Genomic DNA, 12,127 nt, shown 5'->3' with positions numbered 1-12,127 from the left:
TTCAGTATAAATTATGATTTCAGAGGTAGCACATTCAGAGGAATCAGCTTGGCTTTGTGGGGAGCAAGTACTTCAAGAACAATAGAGAATATCCGTACAAGAGCAATGGACTTTCCATGAAAATATTTCCCAAGCAATGGACTCCCACTCTGCAACGCAACCGGTCATCTGATAAACCTTCTCCATGCCCTAGCAAGGACCATCTATGACTAATTTTCAGTTTGCTGCAAAATATTTGGTCCCTCAAGACTTCATTAAGAGTGAAAGACATCAAGCAATGCACTAACCATCAGTAAAACCAGTTTCTCAGCAATAAAGAAAGGAATAGAAAAGTACAACAGCAATTTTAGTCCCTTTTAGGGCTATACATACACATTTAGGACCTAGAACATAACTTGGAGTGTTCAAAATAACTGGTACAATATCTAGTATGAAATGAAAAGCTGCATATTGCTGATATTCTGTAATATGAAATGTCTGCTCTCTGGGAATGCAGTCAACTTGCAGCATTTTGTTGTGTGGGTTTTCTCACTTGTTTCCTCGTGGTTAATTTTGGCAAACACATTTTACACATTTTGGTAGAAATTATTATTTGTTGGCCAGTAAGTGTGCCACAGCTAAACAGAGCATTTATCTTGATGGCTACAGTGAAATTGATTTGCTTATAAAAAAGAGAGGTTTCCACTAAAAGAGCTCAGACAGATCCCTCTGATGGCTGAGAAATAGAATTTCAACACTTGAAACATGTTTTAACTTTCCTGAATGGTTCAATTTAAAGTTTATAGTATGCACTCCTTATTGCTCATTTTGTGTTATGAGATCATTTAGAGAAACACAAGACCCAGCTGGTAATATTCCATACTTTTTATTGAACTGAATCCTCATTTTTTTTCTGAAAAGATAAAAAACGATACACCCTTTGTGTAACCACTCTATCTGCCAGTCTGTAAGGCTTAGATAAATGCCTTGACAGCATGGGATGATCATTCTTGATGGCAAAAGGTGTCCATGGCATATTCTTTCCCCACCGTGGCTTTGTTTTTCACTCTTCTCCACTTTTTCTCCTTCTTTTGGATTTAAACACATAAATGATACACGTAGGAATCCCAAGTGATATCTGGAACAAAAATGAGAAGCTTAGAATGCTTGTCAGCATCACCACTGCCAATCAGATTAGCATCCTAGAAAAATACATTGTGCTACACTTGTTATAGAAAGCATCAGGTTACACTACACTGAACTAAAGCATTATGACATATAAGAAAATTACTGCATGTCTTATAAAACATAGCTCATCTTAGACAAATCATGAACATTTTAATACCAAAGGATTTAAAGCATTACATTGTGGAGGAGGATGCCACATAACACTGTCAGAAAACAACTGAGATACTTGAATACCTTTGCAATTTTTGACTGAATAAAAGGAAAAAAAAAGAATTATTTCCCAAAAATACATTCTATCTCACTCCATTAAAATGACAATCCAGTTTTTTCCAGCAGAGACAATGAAAATTCTGGGGTTTGAGTTCTGTTCTCTTGGTGTGACAAAGAGGCTAACTTACCTCTTTTTTCCCCTGTAGATATAAATTATTATGCTCTGTTCTAATTGCTAAAAATTATTTTCTTGACATAAAAACATAACTTGTACATCAACTTTTCACGCTCTTGTAAGTAGCAAATTGAATTCCAAGTTACATAAACACTTTGTATTCATAATAAAAGACAGCTTTTAATGCTCTAGCAATAATTTCTTTACCTGACTAATGAACAAGATGGCTTATTTAATTGTTAATAATACTGTGAAATAGACATAGCCATATACTATGGACACACTATGGCAGAATGGGCACGCATAAAAACTAACACCTGCAGAAAGACTTAGTATTGTTTATGATCTCTAAGTTAGATTCCTAAATCTATATTTAGCTTTTACATCCACTGTCTCATTTTCAATACTCCTGGAAGCCCTGCAGCTCTTGTGAAGTCAACAGAGAAATAATGAAATACCTGATAATAATGAATACAGAGCAATAATGCTTTGTTGTTTAGCACAGAGATCAGAAATTTTTATCAAGTAATTTCAAAGAAACATTTATGTATTTCCTGAGAAGAAGACCTGCTGCAAAGTCCTTGTCTACTTTTGATAGCCTCTCTCCTGGCATTTTCCACTTTATGGGAATTACTGCCTTGGGAATTAATCTTCCTTGCATGAACTCTTAGTAAGAGCCATGCTTAGTTATCCTTTTGACTCAGAATCTGGATATTTTTCAGCTGCTTAGACACCAAGAGTTGCAGATTTTTGGGGACTTTTGAAAAATATGGCAGGTGCCATGAATTTTTCAGAATTGCAGAGTTGCCAGTTTTAAAGTCTGCAGTAGGGTTGGTGTTCTCACTGTAGACACGCACACATACGCGCTTCCTCTCAGAGCCTGCCTGTGAGCCACGTGTCCAGGCTTTGAGCCAACTCATAGCCCATGGAGATGTAGGGCCCAATCAAATTGGCTGCACAGAGGTGGCCAGAATCACCTGCCATGCCTTGGAGTATTTTTTTTTTTTTTTTTTGCTTCCAGCTGCTGCTCCAGCAGGGTACAATACCCCTAAAAATTGGTGTATTACCTGCCATCTTCCAGAGGATGTTTTGGACATCCTCTGGCATCTCACACATTACTGTATGTCCATATGTGAACAACTTCATTGAATGCTTGGTGAATTAATTTAATTAGTGATGTTGGAAGGTATTAAAGTAACCATAAAGTGGGCATCTAAAGACAAAGCACCCAGGTAAAGATCTCACTGGGCTCCATTACCTTTATTGATTAGATCTCCATCACTAGATAGTAGAGTTCATCCCTTAGCTCACAGGCAGACTTGGAGCTGAATCCCACACCAGCCACCATCAGCATGCCACAATGTTAAAAATTCAGTCCTATGTGGTTTGAAAATCGGAGTTTTAAAAAACACTTTTCTTGCCTTGATACATTTTTATGTAACTGTAGCTGGTCAGAATCTTTTGACCTTCAAACAACAGAGGCAAAATTACCCTTTTTAGCTAAAATTGCCCTTTTCATCTTCTTATACTACCTCTCTGGAATATTAGATAGATTTATTTTCATTTGTGGAGAAATAAAGAAGGTATGAAACAAAGGAGAAGAGACAAGAAATATCTCAAGCTTCTGGACTTTGTACTCACCTTGCAGAATTCTGAACACAGTTCTGCAGCTGCCATCCACATGCTCCAAATTTGCCTTGAAAAGTGCAACTGTAATAAAATATCCTGAAGAGAAAATGCAATTTCTTAGGTAACCAGAAAGCCAGGTGAAGATCACATAGAACAAGACAATACTGCGATACCATGTAATTTCTATCACCTAGTTTGTATTACCTGCAACCAATTAGAAGGTCCACACTTTTGACGTCCTTCAAACTATTTCATGCTTTGGAATTCCTGAAAAATAAGTTGTGAATAGAGTGTTCAAGTAACATTCGTTAACCAAATGTAAAATGTTAGAGGTTTTGATCAAGAATTCAAAATACTATACCTTTCATGAATATTCTGAAGTCTCTTGAAGAGGGTTAAGCCTGTGGCTCACGCTTGGATTTTTTAGTTAGGCATCCATTCTGCAACAAGTGTTCACTCATCTTGCATTCCAGTATAACACTGCTTTGGTTTTTTTTTCTGTACTTTAATGTGTGAGTATTTATGTAGTAATTGTAGCAACTGCATATATTACTATGCACTTTTGTTGTTCTCTCTGAAACATGCTCGTACTTAAGCCTTAGTAGTGTGGGGCACTTCAGTGCAGTTATCAGCATCATTCAGCATTGTTTTAACTCTCTAGGACTCTCTATCCTTACTAAATCATTCTATGCTCTCATTATAATTCCATAGAACTTGGAATAGATGGTTAAATGTGACAGACGACAATTTATGGGGATCCACCTGAGAGGCATGGTAGTGTTTCTTCCTTTCATTTATAAATTTAATTTAATAAGGCACTTTTTGAATAGCAAGCACAATGCACATTTTTACCACATCTACTCCACTGCTCTTTGTGGGAAAAATATACTATTTTTTAAAGAAATCTGAATCTGGCTGGTGAAATAAAATGGATTATTAATGCAACTTGGATAAGTCAGTTTTTTCTTGTTTTCTTCCTTATGTCTCTAAAGAAAAAAATCAAATAGTCACTTATTTTCTTTGGTGACCGCTCAGGCAGTAGAGCTATAGTAAGAGATTTTCTTTCCTTAGCAATTTTTATTGTGATTATCATTCTTGCCCTGCTGTTTTAGCTTCTCTTGTCACAGATGTTTATATAATAGCAATTTTTTATTGGACTGTAGAAGAATCAATAAAAGCAATGCAAAAGAAGAAATCTCAAGTGGCTATCCAGTCTACCACCTCTCTCAAAATGGGATCAATTCCATACCTGCAGTGTTGGAGATTCCATAGCCCAAAAACTTGGCTCACAACTGTGCTTTGCAGTAATCCATAATATGGTGTTCATTTGGCATAAACCCCATGAAACAGAGTAACTTCTTTCCAATGGGTATGTGCATTCCAGTATTCCTTTTTGTTTGTCTTTGCATCAGGCAAGTGAAATCCAGTGATGTTGTACTCTTGTAGAGATTTAGGAAGGTGGTGACTAAGTCTGGATGTTGCATGGGGTGACAAAAATCATCAACAGAACTTACCTGGAACTTACCTCAGAACTTTGTTCTGAGAAATGCATGGGGTTAAGCCCTCAAAGTTATGAAGAAAGAAATCATACTCTTAAGAGAGAAAACATAAAATATATGCCAAGAAATTTGTTGTGAGTCAGATCCAACTAATACAAGTCAGAAATTTACAAAGGCAAATTTCTAATAAAGGATACCAAAGGTATATCTTCTAGGATCATAGAATCATTTAGGTTGGAAAAGATCTTTGATCATTATCTGCATTAGTGTTCAGGAAGATTTTATTTACAGATAAAATTTATAGCTTTCCTAGAAATCACTATGTTTTGCGGAAATACTTGTAAGAACAAAGTCTGAATTATCTTCTAGCATATTCACAAACTAGAATAGGATCCTTAATTCAAGTAATTCTTTCTCCCCTTTCTTCTTTCCCCATGTGCCCCCCACCACCCCCCAGCATTCTTAATTAAAATAAAGATAAATGCACTTATTTCAGTTAGTTGTTTATGAAATGCAATGTTCCACTTAAGCATGAATTATGTTACTCCCTCAGGATCAGAAAACACATCAGACAAATCTTGTCTAGAACAGTGAAAATCCTATTGCACACGCCTAGCATCAGTTTACGGTTTGACAATAGCATCAGCTATAATGAAAAGCTGCCCATTTGGAAAAAAAACCCCAACGTTTCCCAAACTGTCACAATATATATTTTATATTTAAGTTGTAGAGTCTCCTTCCCTGGAGATATTCAAAAGGTGTCTGGATGTGGTTCTGGACAATTTGTTCTGGGTGGCTTGCTTGAGCAGGAAGGTTGGACCAGACGACCTCCAGAGGTCCCTTCCAATCTCAACCATTCTCTGATTCTGTGAAGCATGGTTTAATGCACACCAAAATCAGGTTTTGCACTACTGACACTTTGATTATGTTTTAGACTATGTGAGACCTCCAGAGGTCCCTTCCAATCTCAACCATTCTCTGATTCTGTGAAGCATGGTTTAATGCACACCAAAATCAGGTTTTGCACTACTGACACTTTGATTATGTTTTAGACTATGTGAGATTACTTTTAATTTGCTCATTTTCCCCACCATTCTGTGCTGTTTACAACTTATCCTCAGCACTGAAGAGAACAAACTGATTTATACACAACATTTTGACTGGACCTGCTCTACTCTCTCTACTTCAGAAAGCCAGTGTGACTAATAAAGGACTAGACCCCATTCTTAGATAACAATCGAGCAAGGAATGAGGGTCAGGAGAACCACAGGCACAAAACTTGCTTTTAAGAGAAAAAGCAGTGCTTGCAGCAACAGAATGAGAGAAAAGTGTGAAGCACTGAAGATATGCAGGAGAAAGTAAATATGCTAGAAGTGCTTATTGCTGCTGAGGGAAATTCACTGTAATTCTCAGTAAGGAATGGAGCTGTTTGCAATTCAGAGGCACTATTAAAATGGATCTTGTTTCAAAAAAGTTGTTCTAAAGGTCACTAACTTGTACTTTATTTCATTTTTCAAGTTTGAGGTCTCCACCTCAGAATGGATTTATGTGAAGAGGTAAGGCCCTTGTGCTCTGCCACTGGTAATGGTGATGCAAAGCACTGATCAGGGTCAAAGTACCAGGACAGTAGTTACTACATCCTTGACTTGTATCCCATGCCTAATTGCACAAGGACCTCAAGGAGGCAAGGTGAAGGTGCTTCTAAACAAGGATGCTCAGAAATGAGACATCTCCCTGGAGGTGTGGCAAGAAAGCTGCAGGAAAACAAAGATACCCAAGACATCAGCTTTGCTGCATTATGTAACAGCAGATGAGCAGGTGAGACACCTAGGACTGAGTCCATGAACCATCTCTCTTGGTGTGCAAGGGCTATTGATGTCCTTCCTCATCTTGGGGAAGATGTCTAGCTGCAGTTCAGCATGTGAAAAGGAATAAAGTTTGGATAGAGAAGAATGCATAAGGGAGACATGAAGGTACCTATGTGTAATGCATGGTCCTTCTATACAGCTGGTTATATTGAAACATTCACAATTTGACTAAAAATAATTTGGCAAGCTTTAAAAAGTGTGTGGAGGGGGAAAGGTCAGAGGTGGACTTAGGCTGGAACAGAATTGAAATTCCCTTTAAGCACAGCAATTTTATCAAGCTGAAGTTGCCCATGGCCAGCTTTACTATACAGAGGTATTGCTTTGGAAAAATTCTTATTAATTCAGGTAGACAAAAATGAAGATTATGCTGGAAGCAATTTTTTCAGAAGGGACATTCTGAGTTATCTCTTACTGTTCTTGGCATAAATGCCATTTCTTTTTTTTTGTCAGATACTCTGAATAGCTGAGAGTCATCTAATTTTATGAAGGAGTTTACAGCATTTACAACTAAAGCAAAAATAAGACCTAGAATCTCTCATGTGTTGGGAGTTTGAATTTTCCTGTGTTATTTAAACTGAATCTTAAGTTTCAGCTGTAAATCTTATCACTTCTCTTCCTGTTTTTAAAATTCCCTTGCATCAACAGTGCTGTCACTGTCATTAACATGGAAACACTGGCAGTGCTCAGGACCAGTCAGCCCATCACTGGCAATCCCTGTCAGCTTGCACACCAGATATGCCATGAACACAATCTTCATATGCTGGAACAGATGCATTGCAAGTGTCATCAGATCAGAACTTATTTAGCAATTTTCAGTCAATGGCAAGGAACAATAAAGAGTGTTTGTTCTTTTTCTCAGTAGAGAGAAGACTCTGTAAGACTCTTTGTAAGTGATTTACAAGCAGCCCAAGAAAGCATTAGAAGACACATGATCCATGTTTTTCTTACTTGACAGAAGTTCTCTCCTTTTCTCTGTGTTCCTCAAAGTTTATTGCTGATGATCCAGAGATAGATTGGAAAACTCATTAAAGGTAGATTAAATTATCAGAGTAAACAGATAATTAAAAATAAAATAGTAAATTAGTAAATGAAAATTTCATTCTTCTCCCTCTGAAACTTCAGAGGAATCCAGGTGAATTGATAAGAAGTCCTTTTACATACAAGACTGGCAGAAGCCATGATCTGAAGGACCAAGTGGAATTCAGCAGGATTGAAACTGGCAGGACTGCTTTCTGGTTCTGTCCTTGTATCCCTGAGAACTTAGTGAAGTCCAAACAATGGTTTTCTCAGATTCTTCTCCCACTATTTCAGACTTCTCCTGAAAAGGAGGAAGTTCTGTGCAGATGGGAAAATTCTGAATTTCAATTTCCAGAAGTTAATTTTTTTCTCCTATCTAAGAAAGAATGGAGTTTCTATGATATCAGGGATTAAGAAAAAAAAAGAATAGGTAAAAGTGGAGTTCTTTTCCTTTGTCTATGTTTTTCCTCTGCAGTGTAGCGTATGAAACACACCAAACACACTGACATTTGTGGAACCCTAGAAGTGTCAATAACATTTCACAGTTCTCATATAATACAGAATTTCATTACAAATGTTTTACTGAAATACTGTCAGGATGCCTAAACATGTATTGTTAGAAGTATTTTGCTTAATCTATCCGTAACAGTAATTTCTGTAAAATCAAGGCACACAAGTGAAAGAAATGCTTACAAATAGTGCATTAAATTTTGTTAAGATTGAATACTTACAGTATTGCATTTACATTTATCAATAATATTTTTACAATGAGTGTTCATTTGAATTAGTAATTGTTTATGTTGTCATTACATGGGTTTAAAGACAGAAAAGGTTTCATGTTAATTTCTACAGTTCTCTCTGTGCTGTATTCTTATAGAGCATTAAAAAGGACCAGAGCTGCAAAACCTCTCAAATGGTATTCAAGAAACTTCATAATTCAGAAATCACACAAAACCCCTAGTTCACTGCTCCTCATAAAACATTGCCTTACTTAAGCTGTACTTTTTAGATCAGTACTCCTGTTAATACTGTATATTTACCTGGCACCTCTCACTGACAAAATGCAAGCATAAATATAAAACTGTGACCTATAAATTGTTTCCATTATTAATGCACCTTACGTTGAGAATAGTCATTCCAATGTAAAACCAACAGCGGCATGAAACAATGCAGCACTGAGTTACCTAAATGATAACTTCAGAAATGGGTCCTGGAGACTTAGGCTTGCATTATTCACTTACAGTGCTGAGTACTTACTTGATATGGAAGATCAAAAGGAGTGATCATTATTACAGCATTCAGAAAACCTTTCTACAGAAGTCATGGTTCTGAAATCTTCTTCACTGTCCATTTGGTACTTAGCTGTAGTCTATGTTTTTTACTGCACAATCCCTGCAAACATTTATGTGCAGGTATTTGCAAGAACTGGACTAGACTTCTAAAATAACACCCCTTAGGAACAGACATGGTTCATTGAGAAGGAAGAAGTGAAAAGAGCTGAAACATGATCTTACTGCATGATACAATTGAAATATATATTGAAGAAGTACAATCCCTCTCTTTTTGCTGTTCAAACATAAAATAGCCAAAGAACAATTTATCTTTGCTAAAGAAAGCAACAGATGTACTACAAAGCAATACATTATTATGAATATTATACATGCAGTAACATTAGTAATAAACAGGGTTGTGCAAAATCAGATGACTGTCAAAACAATATTAAATCACATCTGACTCTTACCTTAGAATTTTATTGATTGCTGTCTCTTTTTCCAGAAGGTTTCTTGCTCTGATGCTGAAAACAGACTTACGGAGCTATAAAATTAAGAAAAAGACAGCATACTTTTTAATTGTCTTAAAATATATCTTGTGCATGTCACAGAGCAATTAAATATTATGATGCTGACTGCATAAAAAGGATGGTGGAAAACAATCAAAATACTTATGTACATCTTTTGGCCTTCCAATCCAAATCATTAGGTAGTTCTGTGTAGAAAGAAGTAGATAGTTTTGCTGGCTAGCACAAATTTGCTTTTTTACACATTTCTTCTCCAATTGGCCAAATCACACAGTTTTGCTACTCCTTTTCCACTTTAGATTTTAACTAGGCTTGATCATACTCTGGAGATGCCTTGATTGTACAAAAGAAGCAAGCAAAGCTCAGATGTATCATTTCAATGCCTTTTTTTTTTTCTCAGAGATGCAAAGAAAAAATGTGTTAGGCAAAATATGCTTATGCTTGCCTCTGGTCATGAACAGTTTCAGGAATCTTCTTGTGAACAGGAGTTCCTGAACGTGAAATGAAAGGACTGAGATACATAGGAAAAAACAAGCAAGTGATTAACAAACATGGCAAATCAAGGAGCAAACCGCAGCTGAAAAAATTAGCTCAGGAATTGCACCTGTGATGAACAGAAAGCCTCTGGCACATTGTAAGACTTAAATCTGTCAACTGTTTGGAGATCATTATCTTGAGGAAAATATTTGAGAGAGATTTGGAAACTTAGCAGTCTGTGTCCTGGTTTTGATCAATCTGAAATTGAATCTTTAAGCACATTTCTTTACGTGTTCTTTAAATTTTCTAAAACTAGCTCAAATCCAGAGTCATTCGACAAATAATTTTGGCAGAACTTCTCTGAAGACTCATATTGACTCTGAGTCCAGTAAGATCTTACTTTGTAGATAAACAGAAGGCTATAAAATAGCTTAAAAACTTGTTAATTATACTGGCTGTACTTAATAAAATGGATTTTGATTTTTAATACACAACTGTTATAGCAAGCTACAATCCCTTTCCTACCCCTTGCCTATACAAGTGTGGCTCCTTTAACCTTTCTCATGTCCTAGCTCTTTTCTGTACAACCTGCAGAAGTAATAACACAGATGATTTGAAAACTGCCCCATTTTGAGAATCTCTCAGTTCCTTAAACAACCGGCAGCTTGAAAATGGAAATGAGGTATGCAACACTTCAGAATGTAGTTTGGAAAATAAGGTATTGAAATTTCAGTTAAGATTAAAGAAAGAGTAATAAACTTGTTGAATATTTGAATATAAACAAGAAAAAATTCCATTGCCTGGATATGGTAAACATAAAAATAAACTGAAATTCCTAGTATGAGATATACCTGTTGAGGAATACATCTAGTGCAGGCAGCTGGGTGTGCAGCTGCAGGTTAAGCTCTGGGGGTGCAGGAGCCTGAGCCCAAGGCAAGAGGCCATGAACTGATGACCCTTTGCCTAACAAAGGCCACAGGGACCTGTGGTACTCAAAGACACGGCAGGAGCTGATGACCCCAGACTTTTGCTTGCTTAGACTGTGAGGGTATAAATGTCCTGGGTGCTTTTGCTTGGGGTCTCTCCTTCGAGGAACCCAGCTCAAGCTGCTATTTTGTTATTCAGTTGTTGCACCAAGATTAAATAATTTTAAGGATCTGGATGTCTGGCACTCTGCTTTGGGAAAGCTGAGGTCGAGCTGGTGAGGAAACCTGGTGTGACTGTGTGAGTGTGGGGTGTTTAGCTGGGCACCAGCTCAGGTGATGCAAGAGTGAGTGCCAAAGGGGCTCCTGCATAGTCAGACAGGGAAGTAATATACCATTATAATAAATATTCTGTAGGTATAAATACGTCATATATTGAAACATTTAACTCATTTGCAGTATCTTGACACAGGTTTAGTGTATTTATCAGCATTGTACTTTACTAGGGCTCAAACTTACGGGAATAATGAGGGTGGAAAACCAGAAGTTTTGTCTCAGTTCCTTTTCCTGTTCTAAACAGCTGCTTTAGAATAATTGCAACTACATGAAACATCAGAGAAAAAAAAAAAAAAGTGACCTAGTAATGTGTTATGTTCATTTATTTCTAGTAACAATTCCTGTTAGCATCCTAGGAATTGAAAAGATTTCAAACATAGGAAGCATTAATTTCCTACTCATTTTCTAGTTTTTACCCATTTGGTTTCAGTAAAAAAATCTGAGTCATACATATGTTTCCTGAAATTTTCTACAGCTCCTTATCTGTCATAAACCACTTCTTTCCAGGGTTTAAATTAAGTCACAGAACACCTTGGCCTTAAAGGTTGTGGCCCAAACAAGGAAATTCACCCAGGTTGTCAACAAGAGAACATGTCCTGGGAAAGCAGGAATGAGGAGTCTATGTATTTCTAAAGACTCCACAAGGATGTTGAGCATTCATTTAGTGCTTCCACAAGCCAAATATTAAGCTACCTAGTGCCAGCAAGAAGAAGAGCATCTAAAGAAAAACTGGCAGGTCTAGGACAAGGGATACTTATCAGGGACTGCTGAACCCTCGCTGTTGGCAGCAAGACTAACAAAGCAGACAATGGTGTATGTTTTGCATAAAACCACTGCTAATTCCCTATGCCACCCCAGCTGGAAATGGTTTGACCCCCTGTGCTTGATACCTTCAATGAACACCATAGTTGTCTGCTGGGGATGTGCAAGAGCAGTGCTGTACTACGATATTTGGCTGTCACACAGCCAGAGGTGCATCAGCCAGAGAGGTGAAGGGAAGCTGTAGGAAGGAGTGTATGTCTGGAGCC

General features: G+C 37.1%; 1 protein-coding gene and 1 long non-coding RNA gene across 5 annotated transcripts in view; both read right to left on the bottom strand.

Annotated features, from left to right (window-relative positions):
• NALCN (sodium leak channel, non-selective) overlaps positions 1 to 12,127 on the bottom strand; it is a 229,402-nt gene that overhangs the window by 34,172 nt on the left and 183,103 nt on the right. For all 3 annotated transcript variants that reach the window (XM_071430894.1, XM_071430895.1, XM_071430896.1), the window contains one exon: positions 9,307 to 9,380. In XM_071430894.1, coding sequence (XP_071286995.1) covers positions 9,307 to 9,380 — 74 coding nt within the window. The remainder of the gene's footprint in view (positions 1 to 9,306; positions 9,381 to 12,127) is intronic.
• On the bottom strand, positions 850 to 5,107 carry LOC139591804 (uncharacterized). Of its 2 annotated transcripts, XR_011679748.1 has the most exons (4): positions 3,543 to 5,107; positions 3,386 to 3,448; positions 3,194 to 3,277; positions 850 to 1,117 (listed from the first exon to the last, which is right to left on the bottom strand). It is a non-coding gene; the product is annotated as an uncharacterized lncRNA (long non-coding RNA). The 2 variants fall into 2 exon arrangements; XR_011679747.1 differs by having other exon boundaries at positions 3,386 to 5,104.

Source organism: Agelaius tricolor, unplaced genomic scaffold (genome assembly GCF_023055355.1).
Source record: "Agelaius tricolor isolate 1412-34295 unplaced genomic scaffold, bAgeTri1.0.p SCAF_7, whole genome shotgun sequence".
Classification (NCBI taxonomy): Eukaryota; Metazoa; Chordata; class Aves; order Passeriformes; family Icteridae; genus Agelaius; species Agelaius tricolor.
This window is presented reverse-complemented; position numbering and strand designations above follow the sequence as displayed.